The sequence below is a fragment of the Prinia subflava genome, chromosome 1 (assembly GCF_021018805.1).
Source record: "Prinia subflava isolate CZ2003 ecotype Zambia chromosome 1, Cam_Psub_1.2, whole genome shotgun sequence".
Lineage (NCBI taxonomy): Eukaryota > Metazoa > Chordata > Aves > Passeriformes > Cisticolidae > Prinia > Prinia subflava.
Window position 1 is genome coordinate 22,061,217 of NC_086247.1, and position 24,046 is coordinate 22,085,262.

General features: G+C 38.1%; 1 protein-coding gene across 1 annotated transcript in view; it reads left to right on the forward strand.

Moving 5' to 3' along the window:
- Positions 1–24,046, forward strand: part of STK3 (serine/threonine kinase 3) — a 120,330-nt gene extending 96,284 nt beyond the window's left edge. The window contains exon 11 of the mRNA XM_063390368.1: positions 20,718–24,046. Within this exon, the coding sequence (XP_063246438.1) occupies positions 20,718–20,876 (159 nt within the window). The 3' untranslated portion in view covers positions 20,877–24,046. The remainder of the gene's footprint in view (positions 1–20,717) is intronic.

A 24,046-nucleotide genomic window follows, 5' to 3' on the forward strand; every position in this document is an offset into this window, starting at 1 on the left:
TCTGACCTGCCCCGAGGTCCCTGTGGTTCTCCCAGTATGGGGCTGGAGTGGATTTGAACCATGGCTCTGACCAGTCCAGGGTAGAGTCCATGGAAGTTGGTTTAACAAGGGAGACTTCTGTGGTCTTCCATCTCCCAAGGTTAACTTTTTTTTTTTTTTCTTTTTTTTTTCTTTTTTTTCTTTTTTTTTTTTTTTCCTATACCATATATATTTTTGGGAAGAGTTGAAAAGAAATAAAGTGTGTTGCTTCAGTTTCCTATATGCAAATTAAATCCCTTAGATTTGTTGTACAAAAATTAAAATAGTCCAAAGCTACAGGGGTACATAAAATTTAGGCTAGTTCTTACAAAAGTGATAGGTATTTGGCTCTTGGGGATTTTGAGGGGTTTATGGGGAGTTCAGTATTTTGGGTTGTTTTCTTTTGGTGATTGGTTTTTTTTGTTGTTGTTGTTTTGGTTTGGGGGGTAGATTGGGTTTTTTTCCTGTTGTTTTGTGGTGTTTGGTGGTGTTTTGTTTTGGTGGTTCTTTTTGAAGAGAAAATTAGGTTCATTTTATAAATACCCTAGTTTGGAATATCGTAAATTTACCTCACTGGGTTCAGGTGAAACAAGGAATATCTATACTTTGCTATTTTGAATATTACTGTGCTGTTAAAATTAAAAGAACTAGATTTTTTGTTCCATGTTTTCTTCAGGCTACAGTGTACTTGGAAATGCTTTTCAGTGAGAGTATCAATATGTTCACTCTGTTTAAAAGCGACTAGGAACTGAAGAGAAATGTCTTCTATTAGAAGAGAAGCCAGCCATGTATAAATGCAGTCACCAGAAGCAAGTTGCTGAGCTTCATGCTTATTCACTGTTTCCTGAGGGAGGAAATTCAAAATGCTTACACAGAATAGATGGATAATTCCTTTTCCCATTTGTTTTTCTTTAGAGGTAGGACCAGAACTTCAGCTAGCGTGGAAACTGTGACAAATAACTCGGCATGAGGGAATAATTCCTGATCTTCTGTTTATATTCCATCATCTGTTCTAGAACTTGTTAAATTCTCAGATGAGGAAGGAGTACCATGGTGTTGCTGGGCTGGTTTAGTTGTAGCTAAGGGAATGTGATAATGTTTGACATTACTTTTATGTCAGATTGCTGCTTGTTTTTCTAAAGATACCCTTATTTTTTTAAATGGATTTGCATTCTCCATGCTCATAGCTGCATAAATAATCCTGATTCCTATTGTCTGTATTTTTGTTCCTTAATCTTATTTTCTGCTGTAAATGAGTTCATTATTTTTGCAGTTTGTCCTGACAACCTTGGATCCATGAAAGTATTCATTTCTTGGAATCTGCTACCAAACAGTTCCACTGTGTTCTTATTACATGATAATCCTTTAGTTAATGCAGAAAGTAAAGCAAGTGGTCTGAGCTGTAAATTATGAAGTCTCTCCCAAAAGCAAGCAAAGGTGGTGGAATGCTGTGTGGCACTGGTGTGACCTGCAGCACGCAGGAGCTGCTGCGGTGGGTGGTGCCTGCAGCCGGGCGGGGGGAGGTGATGCTCACAGCCACCCTGCACGAGTCCATCCCCTACAGCCACTGCTGTGCTGGCATCCAGCGGGGCCCTGGCACGGTCTGCAGCTGGGAATATGCAGTCCCTTTTGTGGAATGAAAGCTGGAGTTTTTCAGTGAAAAATCAAAATGAGTGCCTGATGAATAAACCTACTGCATCAGGAATCCAGTAATCCTGCCAACTGCTTTTGCAGTATTGACTGCTTTGAAAACATTAAAAAACACCCCAAAGCAAGCAAGCAAACAAACAAACAGAAAAGAAAAATACTACCACCGCCCAAAAACCCCAAGTACCTATCAGTCTGGAATGCAGTGTTCATGAGAAGATACAAACATATAGCATAAATCATAATTTAAGTGAGATCTGGTTTGTCTCCTATTATCAACAGTACAAGTTTCTTCAACAGAGCAAAGGTGAAAAATTAAAATAAGACACATTGCATTTTTGAAGTTAAACAAAAATATGTTTGTGCTTGATATAGTGGGAACTAGCTTGAAGAATATTTTATTCTCAAAAAGACAGAAAGAAAAACTGTATTTTAAAGCTTCCAAGAACTTTGTATGCAGGTGGTTGACAACTGAATAAGTGTCAGGTGTTTAAGTGAAAGCTGCCTGTCTTACCCATATGTGTTTTTTTAGGAGTAGTTTTATTTTGTTGTCTGATTATGCCATCAAACATTATGCTTTGTGTCACCTTACACTCACCTAAGCATATAGTACCTGTTGCCAGACAGTCCATGATCACAACTAACCTTTCCTGAAATTTAAGTAGAATTGTTGTGTTTGATGCATTCATGAACATGGAATATCTTTTTTATGTACGAGTAATGTCTTATATGCTTAATATATTCTTTGAGTTTTTCTTCTTGCTGGGGTGGTTCCTATTGACTATTTGCTACATTTGTACATAAAAAAGCATATGTTGATTTTTGAGGACAAATGTACAAAGTACTATTTTTATTACTTTTCTTACTACCAGCAGTCTACCTGTAAAGCAAGCAAGAGATAGTCTCAGGGTTGCTTTTCCTTGAGATTCTCCTCGGGGTTGCTGTTCCCTGAGGTATGTAGGGTTTTCGAGCTTTTCTTGCCCGAAAGGCCCCACGCCAGAGCCAGAGAAGACAAAACAAAGTCTGCCAGTCTGTGTTTCCAAGGTTGTTTATTCTTTCATTATCTCTTAGTTCTTTCTTAGCTCTACAAGGCATCACCAGCAGAGCAGGACACTCGGCAGACTGGGGTGGATCAGAGAGTCCCGGACTTTATTTACTGTCTCCCTGACCCAACCACTGTCCACAACGTACTTTTTATTTACAAAATCTGATCAATACTTACTACCTATGTTAACATGTCATTTCTACTCTAAACCAATCCTTGTGATCCAACTCAGCAGAAAATGGGGGAAAAGAACAAGAACAAGGAGGACAGGACCACTTCCCAGTTCCTCTGTCTTGCCTCTTCAAAGCCATATACTACAAATCCTAGATTCTACATTTACACTCTGTGATAAACTAAATACTACTTATTTTGAATTCTCTTGGCTTGTGATTCTTCATAGAATGTGGGCATTCACTCCCATGGACAGGGATCAGAAGCAATGTCCTCCTGGGCTCTGTGTGAGGCTGGGTGACCCCCTTGTACAGATCCCAGACCCCCCTGTCCGGTCTCCAAACCCTCCAGGGTGGCCAGAGGGATGTCCTGGGCTCAGACAAGATAGAATTTTGCTTTAAAGGCAGCAACGCTTTGTATCAGTTTAGGGAAATCTATTGGAGACATGCCAAGATTTGTTAAATGTCTTAAAACTGGTTTTGGTAAATGTCAGGCTCGTGCTCATACCTGGTGCTTTACAAATTCTCATGTATAGGAATCATTAACAGAGAATTTCCTGAGTGTTCTGTACCAATATTTCCTTTCTATTTCTTCCTTCTAGAGTAGTTATACCGGGCAACTTCACATTTAAAGTGTAAGAGGGCTTCTACTTTTAGTCTGTGGGAGGCTTATGTTAAGAAGTGATATCTTACTTTTAGAGTATACATATTTAAAGGTTAAACTGAGCCATGTTCAGTCAGAGCTTTATCACTTAACAGTAGCTGTGTAAGACTTGTTCTAATTTCTAAATTTTCAAAGCAGCCACCTGAAATTAGTCAAATCCTTTAAAATTAGCACAAATGTCATGAGGATGTGTTACAGGGAATCTCAGTACAATTGGACTGCACTTCAAACTTTGCTTTTGGAAAAGCCATCTGCTCTACTGTGATAAGTCATGGTGTGGTCCTGGGCCGTGTACTCTACTGGATGACAGTGAGTGAAAACCTCCCTTTCCCTGCTGCCTTTGGTTTCCAGTTCAGGTTGGGAATCATCAGTCATAGCTGGTCATTTTAGTAACACCTTTTGACCTCAGTGTTACATGTTGGATAACATGAAATAAAACTGGATGAGGTGGTGTAGTCCTCATCACTAAAAAGTGTTAATTCCTTCAGTGGTAAGGTAGGTTTTTCTTGCAGTGCTGTAGAATCTCAGTATTTGGAGAGTTTTAGTAGGCTGGGTGGTAACTTACCTTGCAATACCTGCAGCTTTCTTTTCCCTTGTTTTTGATATTCTATAGATCCACTGATGCCTTTCAATTCACTGGACAGAGAATTTACTTATAAACATTCACTTTCTGGTGAAATATTTTTGTAATGAAACTATGAATGTTACTTAAACTTTTATTTTAACTAGTTGTGTTGTTTTTAATGATGATCAAAATCTGTGGTAAAAAGTAAAAATAGCAATTGCCTCACTGAAACATTTTAATTAAAACTTTTTTTAAGCATTAGGATTGTTGTCACATGTTCATCAGTGCTATCGCAACAGTTATGGACTCTGCTACTTGTACTGCTTTTAAATTTATCGTGGTTTTGATAAAGCTTTTGCATAGTGGTGAGATGTGATGACAGATTGCTAGAGGCTTTTCTGGGAGAGAAGATTTTGAATGCTTCCAAATTAAACCAGGGCTGCCCGAGCAGTTAGTTGAACAAGCCAGAACTTAAGTAGTAACACTGAAGCAACATAAAGATTGAAATAGGTGACACCTGAAACTTTTTTTCCAAATATGATATTTCTTCATCTTCAAGGATGTGAGGGCTTTTTAGAAATATAATTGATAAGTTAGGTCGTGCTTTTAAATTCACTGTTGTGTAACTTCAGCGCTTGAGTAAGTCCCCATCTACATCCACAATTGGCCTAATTCATATTCTTATAAATGTGAGAAGATTAAATTTATGTAGAGAATAAATTAATACGATACTAGACTCTTGTTCTATTGGAACAGTGAAGAAATATAAGAATGTAAGAAACTATTGCCATAGGTTACATTGTAAGATGACGTTATGGAAAGGTTTTTCAAAAGCATTTATTGTGTGGCCCACTGATAATGACTGATGATTGTAACATAACATCTACTATCGGCATTTGGCATTTAAAAATATTGTGAAGTAAGAAAAAAGTTTACAGCTTCATTTTCTAAGTCTACAGGAAATAACTGGTACAAAAGCTTTGCCTGTTGGTATTACATTGTCACTTGTTGAGTTTTCAGATGCGGTGCCATTTTTTGGTATAGGTATTGGTATTGTTATTTTGCAGTCAAATATACTGTGAATCCTAAAATGTGCTGAGGATATACCATCTGTGTTTCTTCTAAGGTGATATGAATACCAGAAAGAGAAAAGCTGTTGTGTTGGTTGACCACAGCCCTGCAGAATCCCCCACTCTTGTATTTAAATTACTTGTTTGCAGTTTTGTACACAGACTGAATTTGAGGAAACTATTAATTCCAGAGCTTTGGGGGAAATACTTCATATGATTTAGAAGCTGTACTGTATAAAATCAATTTTATTCACTTTGTCATAAAAGCACAGTCATCTTTCATAGATTTTTGTGATCTCCCCCCAACCTATACTTATCCAAAATGAGATACTAGTCTTACTATGTACTTTCTGCTGACATTTAGTCATACTGGTGTTTCAAATTCTTAATCACCCTGTACAAAAATAATACACAAATATAATACAAAAATAATATACAAAAACAATATACAGCTAGATATACACCCTGTATATCTAGCTGTATATTATTTTTCACCTCTTTCTTAAGAAATGAGACTTATGTGATTGTGCTGTTTATTCCAATAACTTTTGAGTCATAGTATCCAAATTTGGCAAAGGTGGAGGTTTCACGGGAAGTGGATTTGCTCCAAGTTTCAATACTGCTACTGAGTTGCCTCTTGAGAAGAGGGATCCAGATCAGCACCTATGGAGGATGTGTTGTAGCCTGAAGCCCGTAGTCAGCTGTTGTCTTTGCCGTGCTGAAAGGTTGATCATGGCCTCAATAGCTTGGAGCCAGGATCAGATGGGTGTCCCAGGAGATGAGAACTATGACAAGATTGAGGCATGGCAGAAGGGGACACTGGCTCATTTTTGTTATTTCCATATATCAGTCAAGCTGAGTCAATTTGTCATGCTCAAAAAATGCCCAATACCCCATTGTCCTCCTCTCTTTCCCAGCTCACCCTACAGTTGCAGAATTGGTAGATTGTTATGTAAGGAAGCCTGAAGGTTTCACACAGCAGGACTGGCACTTTTGGCTACCTCTTCTTGCCATTAGATCAGATTTGGTGGAGAATGAAGCTGCTTCTTTAGTCTCTATCCTTTTTTTATGCTGCTCCCAAGATTCTTGTCTTTCGTTAAGTTGCATCTCACCTGAACATTTAATGCAACAATTCCCTTCCTTATATAATGGTTTCCATATGTTTGCTGTATCAAATCTAAATATACCATCTTTGAGCTCTATTTTAATGCCATCTGCTTTTTTGTCCTTCTTTGGAACAAGAGAGATTTAGTATGAAAGTAGTTCTCCTTGATTATGCTCTCAATACAAGACAATGGATAACGTCCAAAATGGAATTTCACTAGACAGAGGGTTGATATTGCCTTTGTTAATTCTTCAAACAAAGAGCTGTAAATGTATTGTTTCTTCTACTGTACACAAAACTTTGCATTTGACTGCTCTGTGTGTTGACTCTAGCTGTAATACAGAGATATCTGTATAACATTTTTATTTTAGGAGAAATAAATGCGTTAAAGATGTTTTGCCCATAGGTAGGAACGTCATATTATCTAGCCTGTATGATTTCCATGTTAAACAAAATTCAGGCTCCAGGATGTTTTCTCTGAAAGGTCGTTGGAAAGGTGAGGAGCAAAGATGAAATGATATCGTCTCATGTTTACATTCATTATACAGTGCAGTAGTGGGTTGACCTACAGGAAAATAGATCCTACATTTGAATTCCTTCATAACTTCCTAAGTCAATTGTTCTGCTGGAGGGAAATTTAAAAAACCATGTAAAACTGGCAGCAATTTAGCTATTACTGTATTCAGGTTTTGAGGGCCTTTCACTATTTATATCATGTGACACTGCAGCAGTATTGTTATAAGCAGAAGATTTAAAAAAACCCCAAAAGTAAAACAAGTCTCTATCATAATCTGTGCTGAATTTTTATCTAATGTGCTTTAGTTTTCTTAGAGTTTTCAACTGATCTGCATGTAATCTCTGTTGGAGGACACTGGCAGTATGCCATACAACTACTTTTTTCGTTTTCCAACATTAACTGCCCTTTTCTGTTTCTCCACCTTTTCATAATTCTGTCCATGAGCTTTTCTGTGCCTAAAATTTTCCTTAAGGCTAGGACTGACACAACTTGTTCTATTCTTATCTGTTTCTATGGCATTTCATCCTTTATTGCTTGGTATTTTCTTACACAATTTTCTGTGGTTATTATGGTGACATTAAATAACAAATCTGTTAATTTTCAAATCATATTGATTTCAAAATGTTGTATGATACAATGTTGCTGAGAAAGAGGTGAAATATTTTCAGCATTATTAAGCTAATTAATGTGATTAATTAATTTACCTTGTAGTTTTGAAATAGTGCTGCTTCTAGGCAACTTATTATGCACTGTGATTCTACTTAGGGAAGTATAAATAGAATACATTTCTTGAAGTAGGAGAAACTGTTAAATTGCTGAAAATAGTCCTTTGCTATTATTATTCTAATGGCCAGGATCTGGTAATCATGGCTGGCATTTTAACAACATCATCACCAACCAGATTAGTAGGCATTTAGTTCATCATTACTAGGATTCCTTCTGCAATACAGACCATCAAATGACATGAACACAAACTCCCAAAATGGAAGATATTTGGAGATATTAATGTAAAAAATCAACATTTATAAGATATTTCTCTTAGGCTCTATTCAAATCAGTAAGAGATACTGATGAAGGAAAGAAGGAATGTGGGTTGAGATTGAAATGGGCAAGAATCTAAAATTCCTGCAAATGGAGTATAAAGTCAGAATCAGTAATGAAAATAGAAGCAAAGTTACTTCTTTACAAAATTACCTGATGGACCAGTTCCACAAATTTTTTTGTATGCTGTTGTGATAATGTTGCTACTGTAAAATATCTCTTCCTATGTTTTGGATTTTAAAATATTGTGAAGTCATTATTTGCATTTTATGTTTTTCAATAGAGCCTTTGGTGAATTTGACATTCGCTGTAACAAAATAATTTTTTTAAATTTTCTCTAATATATATGATTTTACAGCATTGTGAATTCTTGTAGTTTATGCAGTATTTGTATTTTCAACTTTGTGCACATAGATGTGTATGTGAGATGAAGTTAGCACTACTAAAATGAAAATCTTACCTTTCAACGTTGGTCAAAAAAACCAACAAGACATTGTTTTCTTATAATTGTTTTCTTTCTTTTAATGTCTATAGCATTCTTAAATTACTAACATAATTTCTGTGGTGATAGGGTGCTGAGACATCTTAACTTGGATTGCACTCTGATTTCAGACTGTAAGAATGCAAGTCTCAAAGACATTAAGCAGCAAATGTATAGTTTTTCCTCCATCACACCTGAGCTGGCATTTTGTTTCTTTGAGGAAAAAAGAATTGGGTGGTGGGTCCACTACTCAATATCTGGTGTAGTCCAACAAGGCAGTTTGTGTTCAAAACTGTGGCAGCTTTTCAGAAGATGGTGGCTTAATGCCAAAAGCAACTTCCCTTGTCACAAATAGAATCTACACAGCAAATCATTTGAGTTCCAAATAAATCATCTCTCTCTTTGGGGGACAAGGGGAGACGATACTAATACTGAGCATTCTTTTTGAGGTTCTTTGGATTTGGTGCTGTATTTTAATAATAGGTTTTTATCTAAGGTAGTGTTGTTTTCTGCTTGTGATGGGATGTAGAAGTCATAAGGATACTCATGATTCCTGCCCTCCCCATTCCCCCATCCTTCTGCCATATAAGATGAATTTCTTTTGCATCAATTCCAGAATGTATGCTGTATATTTACATTTCTTTCTGAGATTAGCGGTTTTTTTGACAGTAAATCTTACTGCTCATGTCCAGATATGTGCAATAACTGGATCAAGAAATAACCCATGTGCATTATTAATATTTAAAGTCCAGGGCAGCTATGCAGTCTTTTGACACTAAACCTATGTTTCCTGCATCTGTTTAAGCTCATGCATATCCATCAGATCTGTCAGTGGTAAGGGAGTTATTATAAAGTTACCCACTTTTTATCCTTACAAACTGAACAATGACACTTAATACATGTCCAGTCCTACCAATTTGTACTTTGTCTCTCCTCAGTGTTGCATCTTTGAATGCAGGATACCATTCAAACTGAGGAATAGATTTTCTGTAAGCAGAAACCCCAGTGATGTACTCTAGATAAATTGTGAGGGCATTTAATAACCTCAGTGTTTGTATTTTCATCTTTACTTTTGAAAGACACTGCTGTGAAGATGGTCAAAGCTACTGAACTGCTTTTACAAGGCACTGCAAACTGAAATACATTTCTTTTTGGCTTTTAATTATTTCTGAAAATGCAGTTGTGAAACATACTTTTATTTAAAGCTGAGCCTGTGAACTGTATAGCAGCTGACTGCATTGAGCATGATTTTATTTGAGTACTGACACCTTGCTTTGGAGGAATGTATTTGTCTAGCTCACATTTTTCTTAGGCTTATATTTTTGTTCTTAATACAGCCTGCATTTGTGTAGATTCATAGAATTTTACAAAAATAAAATACTTTTATTTTCTGAATATTTTTAAAATGCTCTTTTCATGGAAGAATGAGATGTTAGGGAGGCAGTGGCTTAACTTGCAAAAACTTGAGGATATGAGGGTAACATTTGGGTTAATGTAGCTGAATGACAGCAGCAGTAGCTGAAATGTGATATGGTGAATTCAAGGACACTGTAAGATACCTGCTGATAGGTGAGCTCAGTATGAAGCGTAATTCAGAAGCATTTGCCCTGGAGAACTATAGATTAATAAAGATAAAATGCTGACTTCTTGGTGCTACTTACTTGCTACACTAAGAGGTTGAGCTACAGAATTCCTTTTCCTTTTAAATCTTTATATCTTGACTTCGTAGGATGTTCAGGGGGTTATTTTGTTTGTTTTTTCTGCCCATGCTTTTTTGTTGTGGTGGTGGTGGTGGGTTTTTGTTTGTTTGTTTTGTTTGGGTTTTTTTCCCTCCAGAAGCAGAAGGGTCTGGGGGGGGAATTCCTGCATAATTTTAGATCAGGTGTAGTAGCTACTTTGCCATCAACACTGTGTGGATATATTTGCAATGAAGTTTAAACAGCATGGTGAAGATCCAGATGGAGTGTTTTTCCTAATCTTTAGCTTATTTACTCTCTTGGGAGCTTCTGTAAACATTTATAGTATTCTTCAAGACAAACTGTACAATTAAGCTTGAGATTCCTGATATAGAAAATCACAGGATATAAAAAACCACAAAGATTCTCTAAGGAATTTCAAACTGTGAATTTTTGCCTGTGATACTCTAAAAGTAATTTTTAAAATTTCTATGATGGATGATGAAATTCTAAAGAGAAGGTGATAGCAAATTGAAGTGTCATGCTTCAGTAGACCCTAACATGTAGTGTAATAATATACCCTGTATAAATGACATAGGAAAGAGTGAATGGCAGAATTTTTTCCTTCTGTATGCTTGAATTTATTTTTTACACTTTTCTATGAGATACTAAGAATTTGATCTTGAAGGTACTTATTAATGGAAGTTTTTGAACTGCAGAGTTTTTGAGATACATTGCTTCAGTTTATTTCCCCATGTTCAGACCCTTTCATGGTGCTTTATTTGTTTTAGTGAAAACTATATACCTAATAGCTACAAGAACACCAGGTGCTATAGTAGGTGAAACCAGTGTAAACTGCATTTGAAATGCTTAGGTTATGATGAAGCATCAGTGCACACTGCCTTACTATTTTGTCAGGAACTGGGTAAAATTATGTGCTAGTTTTGCATTGATTGACATTTAGTGAAAAGGGAAGAAGGAAGTCATTTTCTAAGACAACTTCCTTTGTGTCTGACAAAACCAATCAGTGGCTAGTTTTGAATACTGACACCTTGTTAAACCACTAGAAAGCTGAACACGCCTCTGTGAACATACATGTTAAAAATTGAACAAACCCTGAGAAAGCTCTCTTTTCTTCTGGACTGGGAAGAGGTAACAAGCTGGCCCAGCTCCTCCTTTGCCATGGGGCTGGGCTGGGCAGGCTGGCAGGGGGAGCAGAGGCTGAGGAAAGAAGTCCTGGATCAGGCCCTGGCAGCTGTTAACATCTGACCTCCGGGCCGGTTCCCCCTCCCTCCAGTGCAGGCCTGGCGGGGCCAAGCCGGAGCGGGCCCTGCCTCTGCCACGGCGCTGCCTGGGCCAGCCCCTGAGATCCTGGCACAGCCCCAGCACAGCCTGAATATCGCTGTGATTGCTTCAGCCACTGCCCCGCAGAAACCATCGTGACCTTCTCAGGCTGCGGGCAAGATACTCTTTCCTTGCACGGATGGAACTTGCAAAACATTCAGTCCTCTCTGAGTGAGAAAAAAAGACAGAGTGAAGACACATAGAGAAATAATAGGAAGACACGAAAGTCAGTGAAGGAGCGGTGAAGTGCCAAACAGGAGGAGAATGAGGAGATACCTTAGTCTTAGGCTGAAATTCTTTTGCAAGGTCATGGTAATAGACTGTGATATACTAGAATATCCCTTCAAACAGTATGGAAGCAGTATGGGGGGTGGAGTGCTTAAATTGCAGACATGAGTGAAGGCATTTCTGCTGGAGCAAGTAGATGTTGAAGTAGCTGTGATCTCATGAGAAGTTGAACAGAGAGAGAGAGGTGAGATGAAGATAAAGACTTGCCCCCAGGGAGAGAAGAAGATCCCTATTCCCAGAGATGGAGACGATCTCCAAAAAGAGACAAAGAGAACCTTTGCTTTTGAACAGCTCATTCTTTAAATGGTACCCCATGAGTTTAGCATAGCCCATAAACATAGCTGTGGGAAGGCTGCATGAAATGGTAGAGACTTCACAAATTTGTGAGAATTAAAGCCATGATGATATAGCAAAAGAGACTCCTCTCCCTAAAAGAACTGAAGAAAGACTATTTTAGAGGTGGTAAACTGATAAAAGTTCCAAGTTTTGTCTCTGCACAGTGTCAGTGAGAAGAGAAAGAAGGTTGTGCAGGGAGGGGAAGTGTTTTAAAAGTTTTATTCTGATTCTTACTATTTTTTTCCCTCTTCTTGTGGATTTGTTAATAAAGTTTTCTTTATACCCCTTAAGTTTTGAGCCTGCCTTGCTTTTCTCCTAATCCTATCTCACAGCAGAAAAGGAGTAAATAATTCTAGTGGGTGCTCAACCTACATTATTTGGTGCTTTGGCCAGGAAACAAAAAATTGGCAAACCAAAACCACTACAAATTGCAACAGGCAGAAGTTGACTTTATTGCTGATTTCACACTGCTCTTCATGATCAACTGTACTTTTCCTTAGATTTCAGTTCCAGTAATCAGGATTATTTCATTTAAGTTTTTGACTATTCTTTTTTTTTTCCCCTGGGCTTTTTAGCCTTTTTAATTGCAGAAATATTTAGATTTTAGCTGCCTCCTCATGATTTAGAAATGAAAAGGCAAATAAAAGGACACTTCCCTTCTCCTAAAAACAACTTATTTTAGGAATCTAATTTTAAGGGTAATTTAATGAAGGTAAATGACTCAGCTCATGATTTTTTAATTTTAGTACTGGCAGTATTTAGTGTGCTCAAAGGAGAGCCCTGGGCAGTATTCAAAAAAGCATGCAAATGATAGTATAAACTAATGCTACAGAAAACTGTTTTGTTCCTAGTGGTCATTTCTATTGAAATGTAACTTTGTATGAAGCTGAGAAAAGTCTCCTAGAGCTGAAAAATATTGATGGTACTGACTAAGATTTAGCTGCTAAAATTACATTCCGCTTTAATGTTAGAGCAGAGAGAATTCTACTATTAATAATAGGGATTAATCATGGAGAAGTTATATACAATTTTATTCCTAGAAAAACATTTTAAAAATACACGAACTTGTCCATCTTTAATTTTCTCTTAAATGCTTGTTTTAGCCCCCAAGATGCTTAAGGTAACTCTCTCCTATAAATTGTTACAGTAAATGAGGTCCTTTTTATATTTGTATAACCTTGTGCATTTCAACAAGGATTCTTGCTCTTCAGGCTTCAGCCATGAAATAAATACTCTCATCCATTCACCGTACGAGTTTGTTTCCTTGTGACTGGTTTGCTTCCTGTAGTGACAGCAGGGGTGGGGATGGCAGCAAGTCAGAGCTCTGCTGTGTGGCCAGTGGGTGCCTGAGACAACTCGTCCTCACGTGCCACTGCTTAGACAGGGTCAGCAGGGTTTGTTGTGTAAGCAGACATAAAGCAGTTCTCCTGTTGCTGCATGGGAGCAGCTGAGCAGACAACAGTAGCTGGGGAGTGCTTCCTTGCACACAAGCATGTGACAATGTTTTCACTAGTGAGATTCACAGATTTTGGATGTAAATTCATAGTAGAGAGAAATTGGGCAAAAAGGCCCACCTTGTGCCTTTTGGATTCTGATTCAAGTTTAACTTTTACACCAGTAAAAAAAAGGACTTTGAAGCCATCAGTGGAGCTCATTCCACTGGAGAAAAGTAAACTCTACTCAACAGAGGGAAGTGAACAGCTGGAGAGAAAAGTTTCTGTTGCCTGAGACCACTAACACACAAGACAAAGATGTGCACTGGTTTAATCTTAGAAGGTGCTATGGGCAACCCCCTTTTGCAATTGCTATTGATGCAATAATTGTTGTTAGCCATTCTGTCGATAATTCATACTGTAGGAATTGCTAGCAGATGGGAAAAGAGATGACTCAGAATATAGTATTAACAATCCATATTTTTTTAATCAAATAGGCTCCTAATAGGCATGTTCCATGTAAGATTTATTTAAGTAGTTGCTAAGAAGAATTTGTTTTTTCAAGTAAACACAACAAACTTGATACAGATTGCTTTTTGATTGAATATCTATTTTCTTAACAATTTAAACTGTGAAAATACATTTGCTTGTTTTTGTTGCACCAGCTTAAAAGCAGAATTTCATAATTTACTTTGATGAACTGGAGGTTTGCAATGGTAACTAATGCATTTTGGAATTAATAATGAAATCTACTTTTATTCTATTGAAAATATAATTGTTAGAGGGGTTTTATTTACCTCTCTTGATGTCCAGAATGGATTAAGATTATAGAATTGTACATCCACCACAACTTTAGCTTCCACCCCTTGAAAAGTTGGATGGCTACAGGTGTGTGCTAGCCAAGTGTGGCTATTGAGTTCCAGACCCCCTACCTAAATCCATGGACCACAAGCACCACCAAGTACCACAGATAAATGTCTCTCCTCCTGGCTCCTGTGCTGGACATGTGTGGAATCCAGTCAGGATTTACATTGAACTTTTTGACTTCACATCTCTGAGAGTCCATGGTTGACAGTACTTTATCTCCTTCTGAGTTTATTTTTCAGAACTCAGGTCAATAGATAGGAATGCACGCCTATTTTCCAAGTGCCCTTTTGTCCTGAATTTTCATCAGTATGGCTTGATGAGGATTGTAAACGAAATATGTAAGATACAGTGTGGGTCCTCCTGCGGGCAGTAGTATTGACTACAAGTAATTATTCTTTGGTTTGCTGAAAATAGTGATCCAAATGAACCTGGTCCATATGGGATGCAGGAAGTTAGACCACAGACAAAAAAAGTAAAACTTCTTGTGCTACCATTTCAGAAGTTTGGTTCTGGGAGGTGAGTGCATCAGTACGTGAGAGAAGAGTTCCTTGTGTGTCACTGATGACGTAAAAAACCCAATCATCTGAAACCAGTGATGACCAGAGTAAGAATGTTTTTGGCATGGGTACATTGGGTTTGTGTGGCCAGGTTTTGGTAGCAGAGTGGCTTCTGTAGAAGGTGCCAGAAGCTTCCCCCATGTCCAGCACAGCCAGTGCCAGCCAGCTCTGGACCCTTCACTGGCCAAGGCTGAGCCAGTCAGGAATGGTGGTAACACCTCTGTGTAATGTATTTAAGAAGGAAAAAAGAGATATTGCCTGTGGTAATTGTAGCCAGAGAAGAGCAGAGTGAGACTTTGTGGGAGCAGACACCAAAGTCAGGGGAGAAGTGAGAGAGGAGGTTCCAGCTCCAGCTGTGGTTCCCCTGCAGCCTCTGGTGAGGTGACTGTGCCCCTACAGTTCATGGAGGTAAATGGGGATGCAGAGATCCGCCTGCAGCTTTTGGAGAAGACCTACACCAGAGCAGATGGATGCTGGAAAGACATCTGTGAATCTGTGGGAGACCCATGCTGGAGCAGGCTCCTGAAGGGGACCTGCAGACCTGTAAAGAGAAGATCCCGTGCTGGAGCAGGTTTCCTGGTAGGACTTGTGACCCTGCGTGTGACCCATGCTGCAGCAGCCTGTCCTGGAAGGCCTGCACCTTGTAGAAGAGTAACCCACATTGCCGCAGGTTGTGCAGACTGATGCCCGTGGGGTGGACTCACATTGGGGAAGTCTGTGAAGGACTGTCTCCCATGGGAGGGGCCCCACACTGGAGCAGGGGAAGGACAACTCTCCCTGTGCAGTGGCAGAAACAACATTTTTGTTGTTTAATCAAAACCTCCATTCCCTGTTTCACTCTCCTGGCGGGGGAAGGAGGTAATGCTGACAAGGAGGGAGGGGTGGAGGGAAGGTGTTTTTTAAGATTCATTGACTTCTCATTATCCTGCTCTGATTTTGTTATAAGTAAATTTCATTAGTATCCCCGATTCGGTTCTGTTTGGCCCATGATAGAATTTGGTGAATGATCTCTCCCAGACCTTATCTCAGCTCGTGAATCTTTGCTACATTTTCTCTCTCCTGTCCAGTTGCAGGACTGATAGAGCAGCTTTGGTGGGTGCCTGGCATCCAGACAGGGTCAACCCACTACAATAGGAAATATTCTTCTGATGACATGCTGATTTGCACTGTATTCAACAAACCTTGCGTGATCATGCTGGATTATTTTAAACCCCTGGACTGTTGAGCAGTGGCTCCTACCACCTTCACACAAGGGCAGTGCGCCTGGCTGTGGAGCGCTTGCAGCTCTGACCTGTGCTCTGATGGCAACTGGAACACTTCATGCCTGGAGCTGCCTCAGCTTTTGGATTTTTACTGTATCCCAGCGTAATGAGGACAGTCACATTAAGAAAAGCTTGTTAACAGTTCCTTTTCTGTTCTGCCCCTTTTTAACTTCTACGTGTGGCCTTTCCTGAAAAAGCCCCAAACCCATTACAAATAAGTTGAAAAATGAGCAGGAGGAATTAAATGATTGGTGTCCCATTTAGTTTGAGATAAAGTGTACCGAGTTTCCAGACTTACTGGTCTCCCAAGTGTGTGGCTGAGTTGCCTTTTCCAAAGATTATAACTGAAAATTTTAGTTCAATTAGAAGTTTAGTTATGCTTTTATTCTATTTGTCCCATCTTAGGTTGATGCTGCTGAAAGATACTTGTGCCACTGGAAATTTGGGTCGATGGAACTCCTTTCTGAAAGGTTGTCTTCCACCAGGATTTCTCCCTGGATCAGGGAGAGGAGAAGGTGGAGGCAGGAGCTGCTGGCACTCAGCTTGCAGCACTGGGAGCTTGTTCCTTAAGGATGGCTGTTGTCTGATCTCTTCATAGGCAAAGCTGATTTCCCTTGCTCTAGCAAAGCAGAGAATTTCAGTGAGGCTTCTTTGCATGTGACTGTGTCTTGCGAATACATCAGCTTTGAGGAGAAATTATTTAACGCCATCTGGCTCTGGTGGTAGTTTGACCTCCTTATACATTGAAACTCTCTTTAATGATTAGGTTAACAAATACATTTTTAAGGGGAAAGGTTTTATCTTTGTACACCTAATCTTTCTTCTGGAAAACTGGGTATGTGTACTCACTCTAAAAGGCTGTGTCTGGCATTATAAATTGCAATTTGGACTGTTGTTTTTCCAAATCCATGTGATTACCTGGTCAAATAAAAGGTCCCAGTGAAGGCAAATGCTGCTACCAGAAACTCCATTAACACCTCTGTCTTGGAAGTGGCCCATGGTGACTCTAATTGCTGTCTCTTGTGTGATTGTGGGTCCTCTGAAAGGAAGGGATTCAGTCCATTATGTGAAGTGACAGAAATTGAACTATTATTGTCACACAAATGCTACCCTGATTACAATTGTAATTGTAACAATTGTTACAGTTAGCAGCTTTTTAAAAGCTATTGAAATATAATTCAAAGCCTTTCTGAATTCCTGTAACTTGTGCTACTAAATGTTCCTCTCTGCTTTCTCATTAATGCCAGTAGCCCTAGTAGTTAGAACAAGCTACTTAGTGAATTATTTATGACAGTTTAAATTGCAAAGTGTTTGCAAGGGGAAGTAAATGAATGCTGAGCTCTGTTGCTTTAAGAATTTGAACCAAAATATTTATCATGCAGGGCAATAAATTACATAGGAGTAATGAAATACCTTGTTTGAGTTATTTCTACACATCTTATTTGATATATTTGCTGTTGCATTCAGTATTTGGATTATTGCAGGCTTTTAGGGTTTGTGAGGTAATACCTATAGCACAGCCAGAAAAGAAATATATTTTGAAGTTTGCCAAGGAGACATATACGTGCACAGACACATATTTCCCAGATTCAGCTGTGCCTGATTAAGTGGTTTTCTCATCTGATGTCAGACAGGTGAGACCTTCCTAACTGTTCTGTTTTCTGCCACTTCCTTCCTTTAAATGTCCTGAGCATCAGCCGTTCATATTGATGAGTACTGTGGCTATCTGGATCTCCTGGGTGATATGTCTGAGATAATTCTGAAAGATTCTTGGTCTCTGGCTTAAAAAATTCATTTTCTTTGTATTTTAATATTCATCCCAGCTGTCTGTGATCTTTAAAGAGTAGTTAATTCTCTTTGCTGGCTCTGGTTCTTGATTGAAATTTAAATAAAAACTCACCCACCACATTCTTCTCTGGTAATTTATGAAAAAATGTTTTTCAGGGCAGAATAATTATGTGATTACATCAGTTAGAGTCTATTCTATGCAGTTTAAGCCTGATGTCTACAGTGGTAACTGAGTGAGAGTAAGTGCTGTCCAGACTGGCCAACAGTGGATAGGGACTTCATCACTGGCAGTTCTCACAAAACTCAGGTATGAGATTATTCAGTGTCTGCCCTTAGGCAGCATTTGCTGGTGTGTGGAGCCCCAAATGCATTATTCCTGTCACACATGCTAAATACATTATTCCTGTCACACGTGGGTTTATTGCTCCTCTCGTCTGTGCTGTCTTGGGATCAGTTCAGCTGTGGAGTCGGCGCTGTCATCTCTTCCCATTATACTTAAAATCTCTGACACTTAACTCCTCTAAGAGAATATCTTCACTGAAAAGTGTGCCATGTGACAGTTACATATACCAATGTATACTATATACTATATATACAATGTATATCTACGTACAAGGTGTATGTATTTTAGTATACATATACTAAAAATTAAATAGAATAGTGCAGGCTTTTAACCTTTTCTTTCTCTGAAAATGAAAAGGTCTTTTTGTGCAAAAGTCTTGGTGACTGAGGAATTCCTTTTCCCCATCCTTTTCTCTAAATATCTCTAAATGTATATTCTCTGAAATGGGAGGAGTGCGCTAAACTGGATGATATTTGATGGCTTGGGAGGCAACTCTTCTTCATAAGGAGGAGAGTCTTTGGGAGAGAGCAAGGGAGGGCAAACAAAGTGTCACAAGGAGGGCAATAAAGATGGTGAAGGGTCTGCAGGGGAAGACATAAGAAGAACGTCTAAGGTCACTTGTTCTGCTCAGCCTGGAGAGTACTGAGGGGAGAATGCATTGCCATCTACAACTTCCTCATGAGGAGAAGAGGAGGAGCAGGCCCTGATCTCTTCTTTGTGGTGCCCAGTGACAGGACCTGAGGGAATGGCCTGAAGTTGTGTCAGGGAAGGTCTAGGTTGGATATTTCAAAAAGATTCTTCACCTACAGGATGGCTGGGCACTGGAACAACTCCTCAGGGAAGTGATCACAGCACCAAGCCTGAAAGAGTTCAGGAACTATTTGAACAATGTTCCCAGGCACATGGGGTGACTCTTGGGGCTGTACTGTGCAGGACCAGGAGTTGGACATTGATGATCCTTGTGGGTCCCTTCCAGCTTGGCATATTCTGTGATTCTGTAAGACCAATATTGCTGAGCACATCTGAAGTCTCATACAGGTCTTGGGATCTTTGGTTCTCGAAGATATTTTGACATTGGGGGTTAATGCCTTTCTTCATTAGGAATCTTATGGTTAAAATGATGTTGCATGAAAACATGCATCTTTTCCTTATGCTCTGTTATGCCTTTCTGATATGCCCTCTCTCTTTATTATGACTTTAAATTATTTGTTTACTTTGTGCAGTGTGGTCTGTTAGTAGAATTCATAATGCTGGGGTTTGGACTGTATGTAGCAGTATGTGTCACTAATTTATATGCCTCAATTGCTGATAAAAACAAAGATCAAAAGTAGCAGTTAATTCCTCAGGGAAAACAGATCAGATTTTGTTGATGGAAGCCTGCCCTAGATTAACGAATGAAGGTATTGACTCCTTAGTAGTTGGTTCAGAAAAGTTGGGTTTCTTTACCCATGAGTTAGGTAGTGTGCTTGTTTGCAATGTCAAAGTATTTGCAAACAAAATATAGATTATCCCTTTCCTAAGAGAGAATTAAATGTGCTATATGAAATTTTCTGGCTGTTTTTCACACTGGTGAAGAGTAATGGCACATTGGCAATTCAGACGAGAGAAATGCAGAGAGGCACTAAATTACATCAAGAAAAAATCACATAGGCCAGACAAAGAGCGCACTCCAAATGCAGATCATTCCCTGCAATAGCAAGTGGAGCAGTAGTGCCCGACATGCCCCAGTATCTGACAAGACTCCAACCTTTGTTGGCAGCAGCCAGCAAGACAGTAAAATCATTTCTGTGTTGTATGATCAGTCACTTTTAATGAGTGAAATGTAATGAACTGTTCAACATTCTGAGAAAATATTTTCGGACAGAAAAGAACTTGGTCAAAGGTAACCGCCCATGTATTGAGGAAATTATTTTATGTATTGCTTAAAACACTGTTAGCAATTTGTTTTGAGTAGTTCTGATAGTGGTCTGTTGAGGAAGACAGGTGCCTTGTCATTCACATCAGAAAGTACCCCTAAATATCTGTCAAGATTATTACTTACAGCAGCTGTCTATTTTTCAGGCTTCTATAAGAAGTTACATAAGGAGTATTTGATTATGCAGTACAAGTTATATACCTGAGTGTATATATATATATGTGTGTGTGTGTGTGTATGTCTGTATATATATATTTGTATTCTGTGGCATGCTGTTTTTAGCCTAATGAGTTAAACTCCAGCCCTGTATTTATTTGTGACTTATTTGCAAGGTTTGCAAAGGTTTTTTTAATTTTAAATTAAATGCACTGTGTGTGTTTGTTTTTATATACTGTTCTTTACTGTGGAGCACAGTAAGGCTTTTGGCTATATCAACAGTTATATATATATGTATACATACACCCTAAGTGTGTAAAAACCTTGCAGCTGTAAATTAAAGGCTTATGAAAAGCAGTGATTTTCTTTTTTGTTGAATACAGTTTCTAATATTTTTGTGGGCTTGTTTTTTGTTTGGTTGTTTTGCAGCTAAAGAATCTGAGTTTAGAAGAATTACAGATGAGATTAAAGGCTTTGGACCCTATGATGGAACGAGAAATTGAGGAGCTTCGTCAGAGGTACACTGCAAAGAGGCAACCTATCCTAGATGCGATGGATGCAAAGAAACGAAGGCAGCAAAATTTCTGAGTTTGTTTTACTTTCAAACATAATACTAGCAGGCAGTGTGGACACTGTAACTTTGAAAGTCAGAAGAAATTTGATTATAAGAGTTTCCAAAAATCCAATCTGTTAAATTTTCCTTCACAAGCAGTGAGTGACAATTGCAACAGTCAAGAAGATTCATGTGGAGTTCTGCAAAGGCAGCAAAACACTTTACCACTTGTTTGCATTTTCAAATGTTTAATGTAATAGAAGTTTAATCTGTTACTTCCCAATCTTTTTCAGGTGTATAGTGGTAACTTGGTATTGTACATTGGGAATTGTGTTTTGGAGCACCTGGAATGATTTTTGATTGTGCAACACTACCAAGCCTTATATTGCTATGTATTTTCCTCCCACTTAGTAGCATATTTATTATGTAATCTGTGGTTATCCTATTTATTTTATGCCTGTTTTCTGTTGGGAATTATTAGGATAATATTGTGGAGAGCAGAGTCAAATTAGATAAAATTGTTATTGTAGTATAATGAAAAGCTGCTCACCACTGTATTATCTTTTAAAACTCCAATTTCTACAAGTATCCTGATTCAGAACAGCACTTGAACATGTATCCAGCCCATTCATAGCAGTAAAGTTTAGGAATAAAGTAAGTAATAGGCACATGTTCTTCTGCTCCCCTGAATCAGGGACTGTTGAATAGCACAGTTGTTACACTATAGAGCATTCTTTGAGAGAGTATTTCTGTCCTTTGTACGCACACTGAGTCAGTTGTCATTAAACAAGAAAACAAGTGCCTAATCAGTTTTAATTTTTGTTATTCAGGAGAAGCAATACTTACAGTCACTCCTTAAATGTAAACTTCCAATTGCTATTGCAATTCTGACCAGTATGAACCTCAATTTTGCACCGTACTTTTATAATGAAGTAACAGCTACGCTTTCTGGATATGTTTTTTGTTTCATTTGGGGGTTTTGTAATCACTGTTTTGAGGGGAGAGGGGAATTATTAGTGCTTTGGGGCTTGTTTGTTTTCTCATCACAGCTACAAAGGGATAGTAATTTAAAAACCAAAGAAAGTAAATTGAATACTTATATTTAATAAGTACAGAAAAGAAGCAATGTTTAATAGTGTTCTGAGGGGTTTGTCCTGCCATTGCTAAACACTCAGAATTCCTATAGTCTTCTGTTGGTAGATTTTGGGGACTCAGAAATGCAGGACCAAGCTCTTAATAACTTTTTGCAGGTTCTTGTCTGGTTTATGTTGTGAAATATCTATTGGTAGAATTTACAACATTGTGAGAAATATTTCAGACTTGGCAGAAAATGTGATCCACTCTCTGAACAATCTACTGTGTTCTCTATTGGAATCTTTACTATTGTTGCCTTGTATGTAAATAACTTCACTGTGATAGTCATACTTCTTTAAACTATACAGCTGAAAAGATCTTTACATTCAGCCTCCAGCTGTTAAACTTTTAATGATGACTACTGTATGGGCATCTTCTGTTAAACGTTTTCTGGAAGTTAGTAATCATCTCATACCTCTTAACATTGATTGTCAACATACCTGGACCATTTACATGGACCAGTGCTGATTTGGAAATGATGCATTATGTCACAAGGCTTATGTCAATGGAAACAAAAAGTTCTTACAGGATCAGCATCCTACAACCATGCTGGTACCAGTACTTGGGTTTGAGCCATATACAGCTGTTGCTGTCCTTGTCATTCTCTTTGTGTTTGCCTGCACACCACGCTCTGACATGTAAACCCTAGAGTCAAATAAATCTTAATTGTGATTATTAGAACATCCTTCTCCTCAACTCTCTTCATACTTCTTAGAGCAATGGCCATTCCTTGTGGAAATGCAAGAACACAGAAGATCTATAAAAATTACTTTAGGCATGATAAAATGTACCTGGTAGTCCTACGCCTCACATTTATAAAATGAAATGATGTAAAGTAAAAAATGGTGTAAACATATCACTGTGTCATTAGATTATAATCATAATGCAGGAAAAAAACCAGTACAAACTTCCCCCTATTAGTATGGTTCTTATTTATTTAATTTTATTTCTTGAACTTTCTGTTCTCAAGAACTCAAAAGTGTGTGTGCATACACTGATTTGTGTAGATATACACACATATATATTCATATCTCTATATATATAAGAGAAAATATAAAACAGGTTTAAACCATCAGCAGAGGAACCTAGCTTGCCTTTTCTTGGTGTGCCTTTTAAGCAAAGTGTTATTGTCTGGACACTCTTACCTGCATCCTCAGCAGATAGATTTTCCCTTACTCAATCTTAAACTTATCACACCAAAAATAAGACTTTGAATAATGTGGCTTTACAGTGTAATAGGCAATGATAAAAAATGCTCACAAATTTCTTATTTTGTGTATTCTGAAAACTTCAGTAATGAGATACCTTAAAGATGATCTGTGTATCCTGAGGGACTCCAAGAAAAGGCTATTTTAGACTAGAGCTGTTGCAGTCTGACATCTGAAAGCTATCAGAAGGTAAATGACATCCATTTTTTCTATTCTTATGTGTCTGCATAGAAACAAGTCAGACTTTGTGCATGTGCATACACACAGGAATGGAATATACATGCATGATAAAAATCTGAATGTCATGAATAAAACAAGCTACTTAAAAGGGTGAAAAATAGCATTTGATGTACTGTAAACCAGGTAGGTACAGGGTGTTTGTGACCAAAGAATACTTTTGTGAATTAATATGAAATTAGTATGTTGCCATTCTGGTATGATGCAAACTGCAGTCAGTTTAAGAGCTGCCTTGGGCTTCAGCAGCCAGCATAGGGATCTCTGAATCCTGTGCAAATTTAATGTAGAGAAATAGGTTTTGTACACAGAGACAGATGCAACTTATTTTTTCTTTCTTCTGTTAATATAAATGAATCTAATCATCCATGTTGTTGACTACACATCTCTGCTGGAGGATGAGCATCTCTGTAAAGGAAAGCCAACAGTACAATAAATGAGATATTTTAAAAGCAAGCCTTGCAGGAAATCTAATAGAACTACTGACAAGTTAACCTTCAGTAAGATTTTAACCAAGCAATTTCTTGTTTGCTTCTGACTTTGTATGTTTAGGTTTAGTAAGTTAAAAAATTTTTGAAAAATCATTGCTTATTACTAAACATTTTTAATAAAAGCTAATTTTTCATGTA